Raw genomic sequence first — 25,044 nt, forward strand, 5'->3', positions numbered from 1 at the left:
GGTGGTAGAGCTGAGACTTAAACCCAGGCCCCTTTGACCCTGGAGCCTGTGCCCTTCATGAGTAAGGCTGTGCTGTCTCTCTCCTCTCTTGAAGGCAGGTATACATGTGTGTGTATGTATATGTGTCTGTGTGTGTGAGTGTGTTGTGTGTGTGTTTGCATGTATCAAGTCAGGACCCCTGTGGGGCTAGCACTGCCCTGCGCCCTCACTTGGGGGTTTCTCAGAAGCACAGGGCCCTGCTTGCTCGTGGGCTGCTCACTTGCCCAGAGGAGCAAGGGTTTCCTGGGAGGTAACGAGAGGCCATTAATCTCCAGTCGCACCACAATTACCCAAATTGCTAACCTCTCTGTGAAAAGTAGAAATGCAATTGAGTTGGTGCTGGAGGCATGTTCGAGGGAGGGGAAAGACACCCAAAGTAATTTAATTAACTGATGGCAAGTGCATTAAGAGGAGCTCTGCCTCTGCCTTTATTTCTACTGTCTTTAAATAGAGCATCAAGCAATGCACATGGATGTTCAGACACAGGCAGGCCTGACCTAGTTCTGAATTAATCACCACTGGCCGATCGTGGTTAAACGCTGACAACTCACCCTGAGAGGTTTGCACGCACAAACGTGCACCTCATCAACACACATAACCTGCACATGCACATACATACACACCCCAGTCTTCACAAGCAGGACACTGCCTTCCTTGCTAAGATCTCAGACAACCCTGGGCATCTTAGGCTCAGGGGAAGAACTCTGCCCACTGAGCACCTGACCAGCAAGCAACCAGGCTTGTGCTGGCACTGACATTCAGAGGTGGGTGGATGCTGTCTGTGCTCACTATAGAGGGGAAACTGCAAGGAAACCATCTTGCCTGGTGTGACAAAGGTGGGGGAAGGGCACTTCTGCCCAGCCCTGCCCAGGGCTGGACTCCAGAGTGACCCCCGCTTCCCATCTGCTTCCCCAACCGTCTCAGTGTGCATCACAGGGACCCAGAGAGTAGCGGAGTCCCAGCTTTGTGATTTCTGTTACCCTCTCTTTCCACAAAGCAGTCTCAGAGCTGGACGAGATCTTTAAGGCCATGGGGTTTAGCTGCCTTCTTGTGGCTGGCAGCACTGTTTACCATGACCCTGAGCTTGTATGCCTCTAGGGATGGGGAGCTCACGATCTGATGTGATGGGTCACTCCAGTGCGGGGCAGGGCTGATGGCTGGAGTGGTGCTCCATCCAAGCAGTTCCGATTGGTCTCTTTTTGGGGTACACCCTGGCCCTTTGTGCTAGTCCAACTCATGGGGTCGCATGGCCCAGGCCAGTTCTCTCTGCCTCGGCACCTTAACCCCCACCTTACAGCTGCTAGTGTGAACTGACCACTGACTCCATAGGTCTTCCGTCTTGGGGCCAAGTGGCCCGTTCTGGGTTGGCCTGTCCTGAGCCAAGGAGACCAGGGCTGCTTGTCTCTGCCTGAAACTTGAATTCCTGTCACTGTAGCTCAAGACCTATAGACCCTCCTGGCAGCACCCTGCGTGGGTGACATTACTCCATCGTCTCACGTGAACTCCTGGGAAACCACCGCCCCCTCGCCCCCCGCCCCGTGCCAAACCAGGGCCAGGGCATACTCTTCAATCCTTCTATTCCTCAAGGCCCACAGAAGGGAGGCAACACTAACGTTGCTTTTCTAATTGATTAATTCACTGAGGATCCACTTAAGAAACTGTCCAGTCATAGCGGCAGAGTGGGGTGATGCTGGGACCCCAGTGCACACTGCCTGGGGCCCTCAGAGCCCAGGAGGCCCCCCATTGCTCACATTGGGCTGTGATGACACAGGAACTCTCTTTTTCCTCTAAACTCATCACATCCATACTCCTTGCCCAGCGAACAAGATCTCAGGGCAGGTCCCTCTGGTCTGATCTCGTTTTCTTATACCTCGCCCCCTGCCCCTGCCTTCCAGTCAAGCATCCCAGAGGCCACCTCTGCCCTCCACAGGAGGTGCCCTCTCCCCAGTGTCCAGCTGTCTGTGCCCTTCCCAGCTTCAGGATCTAGAGACTCCCCCGGGAGAGAGAGAGCATCTCCACCCACAAGCCAGATGCTCTCCCCTTCCCGGGAACCTCCTGCCCCGCCCACCAGACCTCCCCCCAGTATTCACCTTATTCTGGGCCTGGCTGAAGTTTGCAGACACCATCCATCCATCCTATTCTCTGCACAAGGTGGGACTGATAACTCCAGACACCAGGCTGGATGGCACCAATGCGGGATATGAAAAGAAAGCCCTCTGGCCCTGCAGCTCCCACAAGGCATCTCACACAGCTGGCCTCCCCAGGCGGTGGGGCGGAGCTCAGACAGAGCCTGGTGACTTACATTGATGTCTTCCAAATCCAGGAAGTTTAGGGCCAGCCCGTTGCGCTTCCAGACGATGGGTGGCCGCAGGTCTCCGCGGATGGCGCAGGTCAGCACCGTGCTCAGTCCCACGGTCACTGTGGCCACACTGACCCGCTCCTCGGGGGCAAGGCTGAGCTGCACCACCTCTGCAGGGAAAGGAGATGCTGTCAGCTGCAGGTCCAAGGGGGTGAAGTCTCTACTTGAAAGGATGTGGCCAAGGGGATCTACTGCAGGTCAAGGGCCCAGGGAACTTCAGGGATCAGAAGCATTATCCACAGTGGGCTGGCTAAATGGACAGATAGACACAATTCCTGGGAGAGGGGCCATGACTTTTATCAAACACTCCAAGGGCTCTGTGAGTCACATCAGGTCAGGAACCATAGTTAGCGCAGGGGAAGTTTCAGGGCTGTGGATCTGTGAGTGAAGCCAGGGAGGTGGGCTTGCTGGGGCCATGGGGCTGCCCCGCTGAAACCGGGGAGCCAGATGCACCAGCCCCGCCCTGCGCTCACCAGGCCCCATGGAGTCTGGGCCTTGCCAAGTGCAGTCAAGGTCCGCTGGCTGGGCCGACAGGTTTCTCGCCCACCTGGGGGCAAATTAAAGGTTGCACTGTCTGCAGTCTGGGGAGAGAACTGGCTGACCTTTGAAGGTTTGCTGCTGCCTAAGGAGCTTGTGAACTTGGATTTGGGTTTCTGTTCAGCGACCATGCACTGCAGCCTTTATTTTTTTTAAGTGTAATTTGGGCTGCACAAATGACTAATCCTTGCCACTTCACTTGATAACTGGCATTAAGACTAATTACTTGTCAGGCAAATGGGGAGGGTCTAAATTACCTCCCTTTCAGAATCACAGGCCTTTCAGAATTCTCAGGGTTAACGAAAAAAATCAAACTCAGGCTACTCAAATGCCAAAATGGGATGAGGTTTGGAGTGGGGAGTCGCTGGCTTTGCTGACTGCATGGCCTCCCTACTGCCCTTCCCTCCTATCTTCTTGGGCAGTTTGGAGAGGCAGCGCCGGCAGAGGGAGGCGTGCTGGCTCTGGGGGCCTGGGTTGATTCTGGGATGCCAGCAAAGGGTGCTAGGACCTGGGGGGCCCTGACAGGTTGTGGAGCAAGGCCCAGAGTTGGGACCTGAGCTCTGCGACTTAGTGGGACACGTTTGAGCTGTGACCAGGTAGCACACCTAGGCTCACACTCTCTTGCTAGTATGTGTGTGTCAGGGGGAGGGGGGCGGTGGAGAAGGGGAGCAAAATCCGTCACAGGTGCCACACGTTGCAGAGCAGGTGCAGTGAGAGCTGGTGCAGTAGAGACCAGTCCAGTCCTGGGCAGCAAAGCCCTTCCCCCAGCTACAAACACTCATGGCCCAGCCCTGGGCCCACAAAGATGAACAAGATATACACTAGGTGCTTAATCAGTGCTCGTTGGATGGCTGAATGAAAAATGAAGGAAACAGAAATACAGAGGGAAGAAAAGGCAACAGGCCAGTGGAGAGGGGACAATCACACACAGGAAAAATGGGACTCCTGGTGAAGGAGCCACATGAGGAAAAGATAAGCACCGAGTGATTGATGCAGACGCAAACGGCATAATATTTTATAAACACTGAAGTGATGCATTTCAAGCTCCCTCTTAAATCATGTTCAACTTGCTGCCCTCCCACCTCTGAGTCATGAGGCTTATTGCTCAGGGCAGAGAAGGCACTAACCCCCCTGTAGTAGGACCCAGGTTTCAGACATTCAGAGGGGCAGAGACTGGGAGAGGGATTTACTAATATTGTTTAGCTCTGTGCCCAAGTACAGAGGAGACCGTTCTCCCTCCTGAGATGAGCCTCAAGGCCCTATGGAAGTTGGAAGGAGTGTGGAAAGCCCCCTTGTCCCCAGAGGAATAGGGAGGGACACAGCGGGAAGGGCAGAGAACTTGCCTGCTAGTATGCAGGTACGGGGAACCAAGGAGGCTCGAAGAGGAGGCTGAAACCTCTCTCACCTGGCTGGCGCCCCTCCGCACCTAGAGTGACCACATGGACGCGGCAGAGAGCCAGGGTCTGCATTCATCTGCCAGAGCCCCCTTGATCCTGGGTGGTGTGGAGGGGCCCGATGGTTCATGGCTGGGCCATGGTATGCTCTGTGCCTCTGTACTTAAGGATGGCATCAGACTCTCAGACCTGAGCCTGACTGTGCCAGCAGGGGCTTGGGAGGCAGAACTGTTGGGAAGCATGGGACTCGGGACTCCACTGGGCTGAGGAGTGCCCAGGCCAGGAGCACAGTGGCGCTGATCCCTGCTGAGGGTGCCTGCGGGCAGGGCAACCAGGGGCCCCTGCAGTAGGGACCAGAGGTGGCAGAGGACAGTCAGCCGTATGCCTCCCTCTACACTCAGAAACACAAAGTTGTGTTTTAACAGTTATAGAAAAATGTCTGGAGGAGCCTGTAGCACAGGGCTGAAAATAAACAAACAAGCAAACGAACCCAAGTGGGAAGCCTGTGCACCATCCACTGCTGGGACGGCTGCTTCCCACATTTTTCCTGAGCGTGCCCCAAGGCATTTGTATGTCTGAAGATGTGCGATTTCACAGGAAAGACTCAGGCAAAATTAGAATGCGTGAATACTGACAAAACCATCATAATTCTGCTCATGTCAGCTACACAAATATTAACCAAACAGCAAATATTTGGATCATTTAAAGTTTAATTAAATGAATGTTTTATTAGATTTAGTTCATGTCAATATTCCCTAGGTCCTTTAAAAATTCTAGAGAGATTTATGGCCAACAAACTGCTCCTCATTGCCGGTGTTTTACCGTTAAACACGTGTTCCATGGCAGGCCCTACTTCCCTGCTAAGTGACCTCCCAGGGTGATTTCCCAGCGAGGGAAACATGAGGCAGCCTCCCAGGTTGGGGCTCGAGTGAACCGGGCAGATGTGGGGCTGTGGCTCTGGACACCTGGCCCCCGGAGCTGCTGGAGAGCCCCAGGCAGCCTTGGGCTGGTCCCTTCCCATCCCTGGTCCCCAGCTGAGTCATGGAGGGCTGAGGTCTAGGAGGGCTCTGGGAGCCTGGCCAATTTTTAGGCTTTGGACTCTGCGTGCACGGTTCTGAGCAGACGTCCCTGTCATCCTCCTTTGTCCTGCCAGTGCCTGACTGCTGCTTCCCCAGCACCATCTGCCTCTGTTCTCTGCCCACTTGCCGTGATGGTACAAATGATGCTTCAAGGGGCAGCACAAACAGATGCCAAGCCCCCAGGGGTTCCCTCCTGATGTTCCCTGAGCCCTCCCTTCCTCTCCATACGGGTCCTTGAGAACCTCCTGTGTGGTCACCACCTCCTCCAACCCCCATTTTGTCCCTGATGTCCCTGAGTGTCCTGGTCACCACTTGGAGGACAAGGTATATCATGGCTCTGCTCAGAAGCTACCAGCAGCTCCCCATCACCCCCAGATTCATCACACATTGAGAACAGTCCCTGACCTTCCCCATAGTTTCCCAGGTGACTCAATGGTACCTGCTGGCTCCCATCTCACTGTGGTTTGGGGCCTAAGCTTGTGCCTACTTGGCACCTTCTACTTGTCTATTCTGAGACCCTTAGACCAGTCTCTAGGATGACCTCATGGGATGTTTCTGGGACCCTGCAGTCTTCACATAAGGGGAAACTTAGACAGACGTTGGGTGAAGAAGATTGAACGTTGTCCTGGTGAACCTGTCATGACTTTTTCAGGCTTAAGTAACAGAAATTCTCCGAAATGCTCAACACGCTTAGGAAAAGAGAAAAGAAAGGCGTTGATCTTCATGCCTGTAATTGGGAAAGCTCAGGGGTGGAGGAGACTGCAAGCATCCAGGGCCCTTGACAATGGCACTCTCTGCATGGCTGCAAGGAGTCCAGGGGTGGCCTCATGCTCACATTGTCCCTGTATGTGGGATCCTGGAGAAAGGGCCCAAATCTTTCCTAAGGGCCCTGCAAAAAAGCAGGACTAAACTCCGATTACTCAGACTCATCTCCTATGTTCTTTCATGAAGAACATAGGAGATGAAGTGCTCTGCAGTCACAGGACTGACTGACCCACAGCGCTGGGCCATGTGACCACCTCTGGACTAGGTGCTGGGTGGTTAGAGGTGGGGTCAAATGTCATGCCAAACGGTGTACTGGGCAGATCAATACACTGTGGCCACTGAAGACACAGAGAGAGGTCCTCTTTGGTTTCCTCCATCCCTTCACAGCCCCATCTGGAAGCCTAGGCATGGTGAAAGATGATAATGGGAAGATGGGTGGGGCTGTGTTGTGAAGACAATGAGAGTCATCAGAAGGAAATGTGATCTCAGTTACTGCACCTACTCCCAACCTGCTGAGTGGCACTAGCGGGAAAGAAACCATCTGCCAGTGTTGGAGATGTAAGAGAGGCGGATTTGATCTTTGGGTCAGGAATATCCCTTGGAGGAGGGCATGGCAACCAACTCCAATATTCCTGCCTGGAGAACCCCATGGACTGCGGAGCCTGGCTGGCTATAGTCCATAGGGTAGCAAAGAGTCAGACATGATTAAAGTGACTTAGCATGCATGCACGACTACATGCCTGCTCACTACAGAGTAATAGTGGAGGGCTTTGTGGTGGTGCTGTGGACCAGCTGAGGGGACCCCACAACCCTCTTAAGTTTCCCATTGTGATGGGGACCGGAGGAGGGCCAAGAAGCCTGGGATTTGTGGAGATGGTCCTCATATGTGTTCAGTGAACACACTGACTGAACTACTGTGGGCTGAAGCTCACCACTGTCTGGGCACACCTGTAGATGAGGGGACTCAGATGTGCCTGGACCTGAACTCTGCTCCGGTGGGGTCAAGAGTCATTGGAGAGGGAGGTGGAAAAGCCACACTGCAGCCCTCCAGGGAGCAGCCTGTGGAAGGGCCAGCAAGGGTTCCTTCCAACTCTTGACTGTGGCTTTGCTGCGCCCATGGTGCTGACCATCTGTGGTTCCTGGCCACTCTGGGGGAAGTGTCCATAGGTTTCTGGGGCACCGAGCAACAAGACCTGCCTTGTGCCCAGAGTACATTGTGGGCAGTGAAAGAGGGCTGGGCTGGGGGCTCCAGTCAGGTCCGGGGTGAGAAGACCTCTGTAGAAAGAGTCTAGGGTCTCTAGAAAGAGAGGGCTGGACTGGGGAGCTTGCCCAGCACTGTTGGCAGAGGTGCCCACAGAGAGATGATGTCCTTGCTGTAAGAGCCACCCTGGAAGGCTGCCAGGTGGTAGGCAATTGGAGGAGGGCAAGGGAGATGGGGGTTCCTCACAGCTTGGGACATCTGTCTCCCTATAGGCTAAGCCTTCGGACATTAGTCAGCTTCTCCTTATTCCTCGTGGGAGGAGGCGGCTCAGGTAGCATTGCCATGACTACCAAAGTCAACGTGGGTTGCTCAGCACAAGAGAGACCTTCCTGCTTCATTTGAGGCAGGAGATAGATGGGGCCCAGGCTGAGCAGCTGGAACCTGTCCCCTGTGGACAGATGCTCCATGATGAAGATGATGGCAGGAGTGAGGAGGAGCTGAGTCCTGCTCGGATGAAAGAGATATCACAGGTTTCTCATTATTGAAGCCAGTGAGCTCTCCCAAACTACACATGCACAGAAAGGTTCCTCAGAGGTCAGAGAAGGGAGGGGGCTCCAGACCATAATATGTTTTGTCAATTTCCCAGAAGCCCTTGCCCTGGAATCCATTCTGGCTAAGAGATGTGTATGCACATGGTTGGCGGTGCTGAATCAGACCAAACGTGGACTCAGAGCCAGGCAAAGCAAGATGATTGGCCGGGGGAAACCGGAAGACCTGCCCGGTATAAGTGATTTAAACTACCCCAAAGCCATGATTCTTTCTCTGAGCCCACTCGTGTATATCCACACTTACTTTTTTCCTCCTAATAAATGCTTTACTTGTTTCACTTCTTTCCACCTCTTAATAATCCCTTTCTCCAAAGCAGAACTTTTCACTGGCCACTGTCCCTGATGGTCTAGTGACTAGGATTTGACACTCTAACTGCCTCAGCCTGGCTTCAATCTCTGGTCCGGGAGCTGAGACTCTGCTTCGAGCTGACGCAGGCTGAGACACCCGAGATCACACTCAGCAGGCTGCATGGTGGTGGGGGTCCCCCCAGGGCTGTCTGACCCTCTGGTAACTAGCACAGTGCCTGGCACAAGGCAGGGAGGCTTCAGGTGCAGTCCTGGGAGACACGTCCGTGGCTCTCAAGGCCCTTCAAGCCACAGTGGCAATGCCCTTGGTTTTCCAGACACAGCCCTCACTTCCCTCCCCATACATATGCCCTCAGTGCTCCTTGGAGCTTGGAAAGACGGGGCGGTACGGGGGATTAATGGGCCCACCACGAGCAAGCGAACAAGCACCCTTCCTGGAAGCAGGAGGCCATAAAATTTGAGTCACGGGAGAATTGGGTTTTAGTTCCTATTACAGCTTTCCCTTAATCTAAGGCACTATTTCTCACACTGACTTGAACTCGATGAGACACTCATAAACCCATCAGCACCCTCTCAAGCAGGCTTCTGTTGCTTCACAGCAATAGAAATTAAATTTCTCAAATTCCTGTCAAGTTGGCGTTAGTTTTCTTATGCTAGAAATGCACTAATGGAACACATTCCTACCTGGACATTTGCCATTTTTCAAATGATGCTCTTGGTGGAAAGACTCTGTCCAAAGCTCAGTCTACTGGCTCCCACATCCCTGTGTGGACTGAGCTCGTCTCAGGGCAAACTTGGGCTCGGGGGCTGGCTGGGAACCAGGGAGGCCTGGAGAGAGACTGCAGACCAGGTGCTCAGAGACCTACCAGAGGTGGCCTCTTTTCACACTGTTCACTTCCAACAAGAAATGTGCTTCTCCCGTGCCTTGGGGGAATACCCTCCCCACCAGTGGCCTGGGAGGTGCCAAAGCAGGTGCGGCCCCATGTGACAGTCTCTACTGCTGCTGCTAAGTCACTTCAGTCATGTTCGACTCTGTGTGACCCCATAGATGGCAGCACACCAGGCTCCCCCATCCCTGGGATTCTCCAGGCAAGAACACTGGAGTGGGTTGCCATTTCCTTCTCCAGTGTATGAAAGTGAAAAGCGAAAGTGAAGTCATTCAGTCGTGCCCGACTCTTGGCGACCCCATGGACTGTAGCCTACCAGGCTCCTCCATCCATGGGATTTTCCAGGCAAGAATACTGGAGTGGGGTGCCATTGCCTTCTCTGGACAGTCTCTACTAATCTGGTCTTATTCCTGTGACCAGGGCCATGCTATGAGATGGTGAGTGGGATAGAAACCAGGGTAGAGTGTGTGTTGCCTAAGGCCATTTGACCAAGTAGGGGACAGGCAATGTCTAACTGCCTGGACCTGATAGCCTCCCCTGGCATTTACAGGGCAGGGCTGCTGTGGGGAGGTGATGGGGTTGCTTTGTGACTCCCCTGGCCCCCTCCACCAGAACCTGCCTTTCTGGGCTCCCTTCAAACATCTACTGAAACTGTACGGGTGGGAGGCTGCGAACATGTGGTCTTTCATCTCAACCTGCATGTTTTGAGCACTGGGGAATGTCCAGCCTGGGCAGGAGGCCTAGACCAGCTTGACTTGCACTCCTTCAGAATTTCCCGTTTATTTATGTATAATAAGATTCCATTTTTGTGTCACTGTTGGATTCCCTCTGGCATGCTTCATTTGGGGGAGGGTAATAAATTTACTAGTTAATTACCTCCAGATCTGGGGGGTAATTTACTTTCTCAATTGACTTATGTTGTTTGGGGTTTCTTCAAGCATTTTTGCAGTTTAGTTATTAAGTTCTGCTCTCTGATATAAACAGACACCTTTACAAGCTGCATGAAGACAGACCATATCTCTTTTATTTCTTTTGTATCCCAGCACCTAGCACAGTTCCTAGCACATAAAAGTGCTTAATAAGTAATGTTAAGCAAGTAAACAGTTAGGGCAGTGTTCATTCAACAATTATATATTGAGCACTTCCTAGGTACTAGGATACAGTGGGAATATACCAGAAAGCAGATCATGCCCAGATCCTGCTAACCTGGGACTCCTGGCTAAGCAGGGAGAGAAGTGTCACCTGGAGGGAGAGCACACCCCTAAGCCTGTCCACAGACCCCAGTGCAGAGCCCTGGTTCCTGCAGAGCCTGATCAGCCTCTTTTGGTGGAGCTCCCCATGTGCCCAGTGGTGGGTCCTGCAGGGGTGGGTGTGGAAGGCTAACTCATGTCTTGCTCCCAAGGAGCCCAGGTCTGGCATAGCCTTCTCTTTGTTTGCAAGGCAGGGGGTACCCATGCAGGAGCCAGGTCACCTGGGCATTCTCCGAGCTCTAGGGTTGTCTTGCCTCTTCTGGCCGATGAACCCTTTCAAATTTGGGAAAACTAAACCTCAAGGTGACTGCTGTGGGCAGGTGAGGAAAGGCAAGAGCTGAGCTCAGCATCCAAAGGCTGTGACGCCACTGTCTCAGGATGCTCTGGGTGTCATGGGTGTGGCAGGCAGCAGAGGCATCAGTGGAAGAACAGGGTTGGTGCCGAGGTGAAAAGCCCGGAGCCTCCTGGTCAACAGGCTAGGTGGTCCCTCCCTGGTTGGTCTCTGTGCCTGGGGGAGCCTCAGTCAGGCCAGCCAGTCTATGTACTTCCCATTCCCTGCCGAGTCTGCTCCCAAAGGGATGGGAGCACCTCTGCTCAAGATATTTGCAGAAGGAAAGTATTCTAACCCAGAGTTGTTTTTTGGTGACTGTAGGGAAAAGACTGTATTATCTTATGCAATCATATACTAGCTACTCAGAATTTGCAAAAATTCATACAGATATCAGACTGGATCTAGAATCTCTTGGACAAGTTGTTGGTGGAGATGAGCAGGCAACTTTTATCTGACTAGCATGAGGGTGCCATGCTATGTGTTCCCAGATGCTAATTCATTTTCCAGTCCCTGAGCACTCATTAAGACTATTCCCCAGCCCCTCCTGGAGCCAGGATGTAGATATACAACAGGTTCTGACTAAAAGTGTATGAACATGTCTGGCTTCATAAGCACTCATTGTGATGGTTAATTTTATGGATCAACCTGACTGGGCCAGGGGGTGCACAGAGAGTTGGTCAAACATTATTCTGGTGTATCTATGAGACTGTTTCTGGATGAGATGAACATCTGAATCAGTGGACTGAGTAAAGCAGATTGCCTTCCTTAGTGTCCATGGGCCTCATCCAGTCAACTGAAGACCTGAATAAGCCAAAAAGTCTGAGTAAGAGAAAGAGTTCTTTTCTTGACTGTCTTCAAGAGGGGACACAGGTCTTTTCTCCCCTTCAGTGAGTGCATGCTCAGTTGCTTCAGTCATGTCCAACTCTTTGCAAACCCATGGACTGTAGCCCACCAGGCTCCTCTGTCCATGGGCTTTTTGAGGCAAGAATACTGGAGTGGTTACCACTTCCTCTTCCAGGGGATATTCCCAACCCAAGAATTGAACCTGTGCCCCCTGCATTGCAGACAGATTCTTTACCACTGAGCCACCAGGGAAGACCTTATTATCTCTTCCTGAGTCTTGAGATTGCTAGTTTTCAGACTGAAGCTTATAACATTGGCTCTCCTCGGGCTCGTGCTTACTGACTGCAGATCTTGGGACTTCTCAGCCTCTAAAATCATGTGAGCCAATTCCTTATAATAGATCTCTCTTTCTCCTCCTCCACCCATTCATCCGCCTATCCATCCATACATCTATCCATCCTTTTGGTTCTGGTACTCTGGAGAACATGCAGTTATCATCCACGCTCACTTGTTCCTTCCATGGAGACTGTATGGCCAGGTGTTTTGTGAGAACAAAGAACATAGCCTCCTAGTTGCTGCTGGAGGAGAGCTGCATAACCCTATCAGACCTGATAAAGGTGAGAAGTCAGTCTTTACTGCATTATGCCACTGAGATTTACGGTTTCTATAGCATCTGGTGTTGATTATCTAATATACCATCCCCTACCCCAAGAGGAAGAAATATAAGTTAATTTACTTCCATGGAAGAAATTGTAATGAGATGTGGAAGGGACCTTTGGGAGGGCGAGGCATTTGGGTCAGGAAGCCTCTGCTAATTCTCTGACAAGAGGAGACCTAACTTCTGTTTCAATCCCCAGGACATCTGTCCAGGGATCTCATTCTCTCATCCCCTTAGCTGTTTCCACTGCTTTTACTATTACAGTCCAAACTTTGTGCCCAAGGGAGGTGGCATCTAAGGGCAGGATGGGAGAGAATGTGTAAACAAATTACACAATATAATATGCTCTGTGGGTGGAAGGAACAAGATACTGAGAGAGAGAAAAGCAGGGGAACCCTATCAAGACACAAGTGGAGACATTCAGGATCAAGACGGTGGAGTAGTAGGACGTGAGGCTCATCTTCTCCCACAAACAGCAAAAATATGTCTACATGAGGAATGATTCTCACAGAATTTCTACTGTAAGCTGGCAGAAGACCTCAGACTGCTGAAAGGGCAAGAAAATCTTCATGTGACTGGGTGGGAGAAAAGAAAAAAAAGGAATTGGGGTGAGACCTGTGCCCCTGGGAGGGAGCTGTGAAAGAGGAAATGTTCCTGTACCCTGGGAAGCCCCCTCACGGGAGGGGAGATCAGCTGGGACAGAAGGGGAGCTTCAGAGCCTCAGAGGAAAATGCAGCAGCCAGTTCGTGGCAGCCAGAGCAGAGGGAGGAATACACAGAGGGTCAGTGCTGCTGTCCTGCACTCCCCAGCCTGCGATGTGCAACCATGGCCCTAGACAGTCTTCTTGGAGGCTGGAACTAGAGCTTTGGAGATGAAGCAGAGTGAGGACTGGGACAGGCTATGAGGAAACAGTTTAGGGAGGCTGGAATCCTGTGTGACTGCAACTGAGGGTGTATGAAGAGGAAACCGAGGCTGCCTTAGTGGCCAGTTGCCATTGTTTTGGGGATGCATTAGGGGAGGGGAAGGCCCTGGACTGTAGCCTTTTCCCTTTGCACATGCTCACAGATGGCAGGACACTGCCTGCACAGTCCCCAGAGGTGGTGGTGAGCCACAGCTGTTGCCTGCCGACCATGAGTGGTTGTGAGCTTCTGCCTCTGTCCTTGCAGACTCCAGGAGTGCAGGAGATACCTCTGCTCCCAGCATGACTCTGGGGGCATGCCTGAGCTGCCACTGCCCCTGTGAACCCCAGGACTAGGAACCAGCTGCTGCATTTGCACATCCCCTGTCAAGTGGATAATGACCAGCACACATTGAGGAAAGAAGCTACACGCATCAATACTAAAAACAGGCCTCACACCACATATATTAAACCCATACAAGCTACACATATAAATAGCCCTCTAAGACCAAGTAGATAACTGTTTCTCCTAAACCCACAGAGTAAGAGAAATACAAGTAAAATGAAGACACAGAAGAACTCTCAGTTAAAAGACTAAGAGCATTCCCCTAAAGAACAATGAAACAGATCTCATCAGTCTAACAGACACCAATTTCAAAAAGGAGATAACGAAACTATTAAAGGAATTAAGAAAGGCTATCAAAAGAACTGCAGAGTATTATAAAAAGGAACTGGAAACTATAAAGAAGAACCAAGAAAAATTAGAAAATTCATTGGCAGAAACAAAAGCTGAGCTAAAGGCAATGAAGAGCAAAATGAATAACGCAGAAAAACAAATAAATGACCTGGAAGACAAAATAACAGAAACCACCTAATCAGGACAGCAGACAGAAAGCCAAACAAACAAAAAAAGAAAGCAATACAAGAGGCCTATGAGATAATATAAAGCATGACAATCTATGCATGATAGGGATCCCAAAAGGGGAAGAAAGAGGAAAGGTGATTGAAAATGTTTTTGAAGAAATTATGGCTGAAAACTTTCCAAACCTAAAGAAGGAAACAGATATGAAGGTATAGGAAGTTCAGAGGGTCCCCAAAAAGATAAACCCAAGCAGACCCACACTGAGACATATTATAGTAAAAATGGCAAAAGTTAAAGATAAAGAGAGGATTCTAAAGGCAGCAAGAGAAAAACAAAGAGTTAATCACAAGAGAGCCCCTAGAATGATGTCAGCTGATTTCCCTATGGAAATGTTGCAGGTCAGAAGGGAGTGGCAAGATATAGTCAAAGTGCTGAAAGGGAAAAATCTGCAATCTAGGATACTTTACCCATTTAGAAGAGAAGGAGAGATAAAGAATTTCTCAGACAAGCAAAATCAAAGAATACAGCAACAAAAAATCTATCTAAAAGAAAATATTGAAAGGTCTTCTCTAAATAGAAAAGATGTAAGAATCTATAGAAAGGAGAAAATCACAATTATAAAGAAAATCACTTAAATAAACCAGTACACATATTAAAAAAAATTTCTGTGAAAGTGAAGATAACCACAATGAACAGCAAAAGGATGAACATAAAGATGTAAAAGAAGCCATCAAAATCATGATATGTAGGGGAGGAGTGTGTGTGTGTGTGTGTGTGTGTGTGTGTGTGTGTGAATTGCTCGGTCATATCTGACTCTTTGTGATCCCATGGACTGTATCCCAGCAGACTCCTTTGTCCATTCTTGTCCAGGCAAGAATACTGGAATGGGTTGCCATTTCCTTCTCCAGGGGATCTTTCTGACCCAGGGATTGAACCCACATCTTCTGCAGCTCCTGCACTAGTAGGCAGATTCTTTACCACTGCACCCCCTGGGAAGCCTATGCACCTATATAGGAGCACCCAAATACATAAAACAAATATTAACAGACATAAAGAGATAAACTGATGAGAATACAATAACAGACTTTAACACTCCACCCACATCAATAGACAGATCTTCTAGACAGAAAATCAATAAAGCAACAGAGATCCTAAATGATGTTAATATAATAGAACAGTTAGACATAATTGATGTTTTCAGAACATTACATAAAAAAAGAAAAACCCAGAATACAAATTCCTTTCAAGTGCACATAGAACATTCTCTAGGATTGCCCATATGCTAGGGCACAAAACAAACCTCAACAAATTTAAGAGTGTTATCTCAAGCATCTTTCTTAACTACAATGACATAAAACTAGAAATCACCCACAGAAAAGGAAAGAAAAAGCAATTACATGGAGATTAAACAACATGCTACTGAAAAACCAGTGTGTCAAAGATGAAACCAAAGAAGAAATGAAACAATACCTGAAGCAAATGACAATGAAAACACAACCATACGTTATCTATGGGATTCAGCAAAAGCGGCTTTTAGAGGGAAGTTAATGATGATACAGGCCTTCTTTAAGAAACAAGGAGATGATATGGGGTGGGCAGTGGGAGGGGGATTCAGGATTGGGAGCTTGGATACACCCGTGGTGGATTTATGTCAATGTATGGCAAAACCAATACAGTACTGTAAAGTAAAATAAAGTAAAAATGAAAATAAAATAAAAGAAAAGAAAAAAAGAAAAATCTGAAATAAACAACCTAACCCACTGTCTAAACGAATTAGAAAAAGAAGAACAAAGAAAACCTAAAGCCAGCAGAAGGAAGGAGATAATAAAGATCAGACAGGAAATAGAGTAGGGATTAAAATTAATAAAAACCAAGAGCTTTTAAAGCTTTTTAAAAAGGATAAATAAGATGGACAAATCTCTGGCCAGGTTCACCAAGAAGAAAAGAAAGGGATCCAAATAAACAAAATAAGAAATGAAAAAGGAGGCATAACAACTGATATTATAGAAATACAAAAAATAATTAGGAAAAAAATAATTAGGGAATACTATGAACAATTCTATGCCAGCAAATTTGACAACCTAGAAGAAATGGACAAGGTTCTAGAAACATACAGCCCACCAAAACTGAATAAGAAGAAATGTAATTTGAACAGACCAATCACTGGAAGTGAAACAGAATCTGCAATTAAAAAGCTCCCTATAGATAAAAGTCCAGGACCTGATAGCTTCACTGGCAAATTCTACCAAACATACAAAGAAGAACTTATAGTGATCCTTTTCAAGCTCTTACAAAAAACTGAAGGGAAGGAACACTCCCAAAGACATTCTATGAAGCCACTACCACCCTGATACCAAAACCAGCTGAAGACACCACCAAAAAAGACACCACCAGGACTTCCCTGGTGGCTCAGCTGGTAAAGAATCTGTCTGCAATGCGGGAGACCTGGGTTTGATCCCTGGGCTGGGAAGATCCCCTGGAGAAGGGAATGGCTACCCACTCCAGTATTCTGGCCTGGAGAATTCCATGGACTGTATAGTCCATGGGTTGCAAAGAGTTGGACACGACTGAGCAGCTTTCACTTTCATTTCATCTTCATTGAATATAGATGCAAAAATTCTCAATAAAATATTAGCCAACCAAATTCAACAAGACATAAAAAGATCATACACCATGATCAAATGGGATTCATCCCAGGTTCACAAGGATGGTTTAACATACACAAATCAATCAATGTGATACACCACATAGAAAAAGAAAAAAACCACATGATCATCTCAACAGATGCAGAAAAAACATTTGACAAAATTCAACATTCAGTTAATGATAAAAATTCTTACAAAATGGCTACAGAGGGAACATATCTCAATATAATAAAACTATTTATGATAAATCCATAGTCAATATAATACCCAATAGTGAGAAGCTGAAAATGTTTCCGCTAAAATTCAGAACAAGACAAGGATGCCCACTCTCACCTCTTCTATTCAACACAGTATGGGAAGACAGGAAAAAGAAGTAAAATGTATCCAAGTTGAAAGGGAAAAGGTAAAATTCTTATTTTATACAGATGATCTGATACTATGTATAGAAAATCCTAGACTCCACACAGAAATGACTAGATCTGATAAAAGATTCAGCAGGATATAAGGATACAAGAAACATATGGAAGTCAGTTGCCTTTCTTTACACCAACAATTAAACATCAGAAAGAGAATTGTAAAAAACAATACCTTCTAAAATTGTAACCCCCACAATAAATATTTAGGAATAAATCTAAGGAGGTAAAAGACTATGCTGAGAATTACAAAATATTAATGCAGGAAATGGAGGATGATTCAAAGAAGTGGAGAGACAACCCATGCTCTTGGATTGGAAGGATGTTATTTAAAAGGCCATAGTACCCAAATCGACCCACAGATTTAATGCTACCCCTATCAAACTACCCATGACATTTTTCACAGAACTAGAACAAATTTTCCTAACATTCATTTGGAATCATAAAAGACCCAGAGTTGCCAAAGCAATCCTGAAGAAAAAGAACAAAGCAGGAGGCATAGTCCTCCTAGACTTCAGACAACACTACAGATCTACAGTAATCAAAATCGTGTGTTACGGGCACAGAAGCAAGCATATGGATCAGTGGAACAGAACAGAGAGAAACCCAGAAATAAACTCGTACTCTATGGTTAATTAATCTTTGACAAAGGAGGCAAGAATATACAACAGGAAAAAAAGTCTCTTCAGCAAGTGGGGCTGGGAAAGTTGGACAACTGAATGTAAATCAATGAAGCTAGAACACACCCTCTCATTATACACAAAAATAAAATGGGTTAAAGATTTAAACATTAGATATGACACCATAGAACTCCTAGAAGAGAACATAGGCAAAACGTTCTCTGACATAAACTATACCAATGTGTTCTTAGGTCAGTCTCCCAAGGCAAGAGAAATAAAAGTAAAATAAACAAATGGGACCTCATCAAACTTACAAGCTTTTGAACAGCAAGGGGGTCCATGAACAAAATGAAAAGACAATGCACACAATGGAAGAAAATATTTGCAAATGATGTGAGTGACAAGGGTTAGTATATTCCAAAATATATAAACAGCTCATATAACTCAACAACAAAAATCAAATAAGCCAATTGAAAAGTGGACAGAAGACCTTAGCAGACACTTCTCCAGGGAAGACATGCAGATGGCCAATGGGCAATGATAAGATGCTCAGCTTCACTATTAGAGAAATGCAAATCAAAACTAAAGTGAGGTATCACCACCTCACACTGGTCAGAATGACCATCATCAAAGTCTACAAATAACAGATGCTGGAGAGAGGGTGGAGAAAAAGGGAACCCTTCTACACTGTGGGAATGTAAGTTGGTGCATTCACTGTGGAAAACAGTATGGCAGTTCCTCAGAAAATGAAAAATAGAATTACCATGTGATCCAGAAACCCCACTCTGGGCTGGATAATAACTATAATTCAAAAAGACACATGCAGCACTATGTTCACAACAGCATTTATTCACAACAGACAAGACATGGAAACAACCTGTCTCCTGACTGATGAATGGATAACGAAGATGTGGTACATATATACAACGGAATACTACTCAGCTGTAAAAACAAAACAATGCCATTTGCAACAACATGGATGAAACCAGAGAGGATCCTATTAAGTGAAGAAAGTCAGAAAAACGAAGACAAATATTGTATGACACATATGTAAAATGGAATCACTTTGTTGTACAGCAGAAATAAATACAACATGATAAATCAATTATACTTCAATTTAAAAATTGTATGTGGTGTTTTGTGCTTAGTCACTCAGTCACATCCAACTCTTTGCACCCCCATGTACTATAGCCCACCAGGCTCCTCTGTCCATGGGGATTCTTCAGGCAAGAATAGTGGAGTGGGTTGCCATGCGCTCCTCCAGGGCATCTTCCCAACCCAGGGATTGAACCCAGCTTTCCCGCCTTGCAGGCAGATTTTTTACCATCTGAGCCACCAAGGAAGCCCAAGGATACTGGAGTTGGTAGCCTACCCCTTCTCCAAGGGAACCTCCCAATCCAGGAATTAAACCCGGGTCTCCTGCATTGCAGGTGGATTCTTTACCAGCTGAGCTACCTGGGAAGCCCCCCAAAATGTACATATAGATAAAGAAAAAGATGCAAGTGGTGAGTAGTGGTGGAAGACTTCTGAGTAGGAGATATTTAAGTAGAGATCTATAAAATGAGAAGAAACCAGGCCAAGAATGAGGGGGAGGACGTTCTAGTCAGAGAAAGCTCGTGCAAAGGCCCTGAAGTTGGATGGGGCTTAGCATGCTCTGAGAACTGAAGAAGGCGAGTGTGGCCAAAGTGCAGGGGACAGGGCAGGTGTGCATGGTACAGATGCAGAGAGGCGGAAGGTGGCCAGGTGAAACAGGCAGAGCCATGGTTCCTTAAAGGGAAGATGTAATAGTTCTAATTTAAAGCAATGGAAAGTGATGGGAAGGATTTTGGGCCAAGAAGGGCTGTGATCTCATTTGCAAGCTAAAAGGATCACTGTGGCTATTGTGGGAATAATGGACCACTGGGAGAGAAGAGAGGATGTGGCAAGACCATCCAAGAGGCTGAGGCAGGGGTTCAGGGGAGACAGGTGAGGATTATGGAGATGGGGAGAAGAGGAAGGTCTGGGGCTTAGAAACTGCGAAAGGGGCAAGGGAAAGGTGTTCAGGATGACTTCCTCCTGTGCCCCTGGCTTCATCCTCTTGCATACTACAGTGCCATTCCCTGCGATGAGGTGAGCTTGGAGTAGAGGTCCAGGGACCCACACACAGATATGAGGTGGCACCTCTGTCTTGACTGATAGTCGCTAAGCCTTCTCAAGGCATGTGATCTGAAATGTAGATTACAAGCATGTTCCTGTCCTCTTTAGTGAATAAGATGAGAAGAGGATTTCTAAACTGCGGCACTTTTGTGCCACAGCCTCAGCTGAGGAAGAGGGACAGACACAGTCCTCTACTGTACAGGGGCTGGAATGTGTCCAAGCAGCAAAAGCCAGACAGGGAGCTGTCCCTGATGTGTCTCCCTCTTTACCTCCACCCTGCAGCCCAGGCCATGCCCTCTCTGAGTGGGGACTGGGCTTCACGTGTGCAAAGGGGAGAAGCCATCAGGTCTCGCATGAGTAAATACAGCTTCTTTTCTGTTTAATTATCCAGTCTCCTGAGGATGCTAAGTCATGGCTGCATTTCGTAAACAGGCATCAGCAGGCCGTTTTGGAAACAGCTTCTATAAGTGTATTTGTTTTTTGTCTCAATCCCACCTTCTGGAACCCACCACAGCTTGGATGAACTCCTGAGGAGGGGTTCCGGAGCCTAGTGGTGGGCCTGCTGCCCCCAGGGCCCATGGAGTTCCTGCCAACTTCGGTCTTAAGGACCCTGACCCACCAGAGAAGGGTGAGCCATGTCCAAACTATGTTCTTCCTCTGTGTCCTCCCTCTGCTTCTGTAACTTCGGTCACTGAGTATTTATTAACATGGCAGAGAGCTCAGCTGAGTCCAACGGTTGGAAGGAGAGGAGGTCAGTGTGAGGTGTTGGCCCTGACAGCCTGGCTTGGGTCTTGGCAGAGACGGGTCAGGGTTGAATTTGAAGGACCTTTCCCTCACCAGTTGGCGATGCTGTGGGCATAAGCCAGGAATGAGCAGCATGGAATTAGGGAGGGGGCCTCTGGGGGCAGTGGTCAGAGGTGAGACTGGAGATATCAGGAGCTGGGCTGGCAGGGCCCCATGATGATGGTGAGAAGCTGATGTTTTATTCCATGAGAAGCCAGTGGGGGATTTTAAGCCAGAGAGTAAAATGATCTGATTTATACTTTTAAAGACCATCTGTACATTGGTTGAGACATTTTTCACAGCATTAACAAGAAACCCCAATTGGGAATGGGGCTGCCTAGTAAGGAAAAGCTACTATTGACACAATGAGAGGGCCCTTGGGGGAGTTTCCTGGGTAGGTTCATCCCGTGGTCTCAAGATGGCATGGAGCATTCAGGCCCTACCCTACCTGCCTGCAGCCCTCAGCCTGTGGCTGTGTGGCACAGCTTTAGGTGCTGCATTGGAGCATGAGGAGGGACTCTCTTGTGCTTGGGCTGTGGGAACAAGGAAGCCTCTCCCAAAGCCCTCATGCCTTAATTTCCCCCTCAGTTTCCACCTTGACCTCCTCTCAGGTTTCCGCCTTGACCTCCCCTCAGGTTTCTACCTTGAGTTCCCCTCAGGTTTCCAACTTGACTTCCTCTCAGTTTCCACCTTGACTTCCCCTCAGTTTCCGCCTTGACTTCCCCTCAGGTTTCCGCCTTGACTTCCCCTCAGGTTTCCAGCTTGACTTCCCCTCAGTTTTCACCTTGACTTCTCCTCAGGTTTCCGCCTTGACTTTCCCTCAGGTTTCCAGCTTGACTTCCCCTCAGTTTCCACCTTGACTTCCCCTCAGGTTTCCGCCTTGACTTTCCCTCAGGTTTCCAGCTTGACTTCCCCTCAGTTTCCACCTTGACTTCCCCTCAGGTTTCCGCCTTGACTTCCCCTCAGTTTCCACCTTGACTTCCCCTCAGGTTTCCGCCTTGACTTCCTCTCAGTTTCCACCTTGACTTCCCCTCAGTTTCTGCCTTGACTTCCCCTCAGGTTTCCGCCTTGACTTCCCCTCAGGTTTCCACCTTGACTTCCCCTCAGTTTTCACCTTGACTTCCCCTCAGGTTTCCGCCTTGACTTCCCCTCAGGTCCCACCTTGACTTCCCCTCAGGTTTCCACCTTGACTTCCCCTCAGTTTCCACCTTGACTTCCCCTCAGGTTTCCGCCTTGACTTCCCCTAAGGTTTCCAGCTTGACTTCCCCTCAGTTTCCACCTTGATTTTCCCTCAGTTTCCGCCTTGACTTCCCCTCACTTTCCACCTTGACTTCCCCTCAGGTTTCCACCTTGACTTCCCCTCAGGTTTCCGCCTTGACTTTCCCTCAGGTTTCCAGCTTGACTTCCCCTCAGTTTCCGCCTTGACTTCCCCTCAGGTTTCCGCCTTGACTTCCCCTCAGGTTTCCAGCTTGACTTCCCCTCAGTTTCCACCTTGACTTCCCCTCAGGTTTCCACCTTGACTTCCCCTCAGGTTTCCACCTTGACTTCCTCTCAGTTTCCACCTTGACTTCCCCTCAGTTTCTGCCTTGACTTTTCCTCAGGTTTCCGCCTTGACTCCCCATCAGTTTTCCTTGGCCAGATTTGCATCACATGCTTACCCAAAGCAACCACCAGAGAGAACCACCACGACTGGCCTGGCCGGGCATGTGGCTATGGGAGGAGGTGGGCTGACCGAAGCTCTGTCTGAAAGGGGTGCACAGTGCTGGGGTGGCCTGCTGGGGGTTCCAGGAAGGGTGGACAGAGCAGGCAGCAGAGGAAGTAAGGAGAGCTGTTAGAAGCCAGGCTGATTTGGGACAACTGTTGGAGGCAGGGTCAATGGATGTGTTGATTGACTGAATGAGGGGATGGAGAGAAAGGAAATAATCAAGCATGAATATTATATATTTTGGCCAGATAAACTGGATGGGGGTTGGATCCATTTACTGAAAGGCTGAGGAAGAAAGGGCAGACATTTTTGGTAAAATTCCGGTTCTGTTTTTCCCATAGTAGGTGGACTGAGAGGTAGGTATCTGAAACAGAGGTACCTCCCTGTATGTCCAAGGAAAGATCTTGGTAAGAAAAATCCCTCGGTAAGAAAAATGGTCCATGCCAGGGAAACCAATTCAGAATTCATCAATGCTCTGTGACATTTAAAATTACAGGACCCAGTGAGATCACCAGGGAGTGTATGAAGTGAGGGGAGACGTCTGAGAACCGAGTCCTGGTCCACACCGAAGTTTAGAGGTGGGAGGATGTGGAGAAGTCACAATGAGCCTGGGCAGGAGTGTGAGGAAGAGAGGAGGTCACCTGTGTCCAGTGCTCCGGTCAGGCTGGGCCTGAGATAATGGGCTTGGCAACGTGGAAGACACTCAGGAACTCAATGTTTGGAACCTCTAGTGTTTCATTAGGGCCCTGGAGAGTGAAGTCATCTTTGGAATAGACTGAGAGGATAGGATATGGAGAGGAAGAGCTCATTAGAAGAGTTTTGTCATGAAGGGGAGCAGAGAAATGGAGTGGTGGGTGGAAACCCTGGCTTGCAAACACAACAGCTTAAAAAACAAACCTGTGGGGATGAGCAAATGGAGAGGGAGATATTCATGATACAAAAGAGAGAAGGGACAATTCTAGCAGAAAAGTCTCTGAGTGGGTGAAAGCAGGAAGTCGCTAGAGAATAAGTGGAGGCCTGGCCCCTGACAGCGCAGAGGCTCTGTGCTTCATACAGGGTGGGCAGAGGCTGGGTGCAGGTGGAGGCATGGGGAAGCATACCCAATGGTGAGAGACGAGGGGAAAGGTCCGTGTGGTACGTATTTGTGCTTCACAACGCGGGGTGATTTTGACCCCCAGGAGACAGCTGGAGATTTCTGGAGATGGTTTTAGGTGTCCTCCTTGGGAAGGGAGTATTTTCCTACTAGCATCTAGGGGATAGGTCAGGGATGCTGCTAAATACCCTACAAGGCACTCATGAGTCCCCACGACAAAGAATAATCTAGCCCCAAAGGTCAATAGTGGCACCGTGAAGAACTGTGGTTTATGTTAATAACTACAACTAACAGTAATATCTTTGGCCACCTGATGCAAAAAGCGGACTCATTTGAAAAGACTCTGATGCTGGGAAAGATTGAGGGCAGGAGGAGAAGGGGATGACAGAGGATGAGATGGCTGGATGGCATCATTGACTCAATGGACATGGGTTTGGGTGGACTCCGGGAGTTGGTGATGGACCGGGAGGCCTGGTGTGCTGCAGTTCATGGGGTCGCAAAGAGGTGGACACAACTGAGCGACTGAACTGAATTGAACTGAACAGTAATAATGTGACTTGTACAGCCCTCCAAGAAATACAGAACCTTAGCCCTCGAAGTGAAAGTCCTGCTTCTCACTACCCTCTCCTAAGCAGGGCCGGCGTGCACGCAGCCCTGTGTAGACTAACCCACGTCCTGGTGGTTACACTGTGTGGGTTAAAGAAGGCCCTTCATTCCTCATCCCAGCTTGCTGAGGCCGAACCTTACCCTGGGGCTCAGGCATCATGCTTTGCTGCTGACACTGGGCCTGCTGGACTCCCTGCTACTCCTGGGGTGGAGGGTCTCCATGCAGGAAAGTGACTGGGGAGGGGGGACCTCAGAAGAGTGGGCGTTATAGTCATCAGAGTTGTGACATAGAAACCAACTCATTTCCCTTTGCCGAAACCTTCCCTGTGTCAGGCATGATGCATGGCACCACAGTATTGGGATGTGAGAAATCTCTTCTTCTTGTTTGGGGTATTTATCTCTCTCTTTTGTCTCAGGTAGTTTCTTTAACTTATCTTTCAGAGAGAACCCTATAATGTATGCTTTGTCCAAGGACAGATCTTGGTAAGAAAAATGCCTCTGTTTCCTCTCTGAAGACTCCTCTGCCATCTGTCAGTTTGGAAATCTCCACATCTTGACCCACGGCAAATTGCTTCTGGCGGCATCCGACAATGTAGTACTTGTCCTGTGAGGCACACGTGGAGGCTGTGGGCTGGCTGAGTGAGCGGTCCATTTTAGGGATGAATGAGCCAAAATATCATCCACCTCTCCCCATCTTTACAATTACGGCCAAACCGCTCTAGCACCCCTCCAAGTTCACCCCTTTCTCCTCAACTCATCCGAGGCAGCTCTGGTCAGAACCTCATTATTGGCCCACACAGCAGCTTCTTCTCTGGGAACTTCTCCACCAATGGGCAGCTCCCCTCCAGGGCTCCTCCTTGCCTGCTGTCTTGGGAGAGAGCCCAACTACTCTGCCTGGTGTTTAAGGCCCATGAGTACCTATTTTTAGCCACACCCCCCACCATTCCTGCTTTAGTCTGAGCCAAATTGCACACACTTTCCACAAGTGTCCTGTTTGGACCCAGAGAGGGTACTTGGGGCAGAAAC

The 25,044-nt window shown here is 48.7% G+C and overlaps 1 protein-coding gene across 1 annotated transcript in view; it reads right to left on the reverse strand.

Moving 5' to 3' along the window:
• Positions 1-25,044, reverse strand: part of FSTL4 (follistatin like 4) — a 415,914-nt gene that overhangs the window by 53,292 nt on the left and 337,578 nt on the right. The window contains exon 6 of the mRNA XM_068981325.1: positions 2,342-2,508. Within this exon, the coding sequence (XP_068837426.1) occupies positions 2,342-2,508 (167 nt within the window). The remainder of the gene's footprint in view (positions 1-2,341; positions 2,509-25,044) is intronic.

The sequence above is a fragment of the Capricornis sumatraensis genome, chromosome 9 (assembly GCF_032405125.1).
Source record: "Capricornis sumatraensis isolate serow.1 chromosome 9, serow.2, whole genome shotgun sequence".
NCBI classification, from domain to species: Eukaryota; Metazoa; Chordata; class Mammalia; order Artiodactyla; family Bovidae; genus Capricornis; species Capricornis sumatraensis.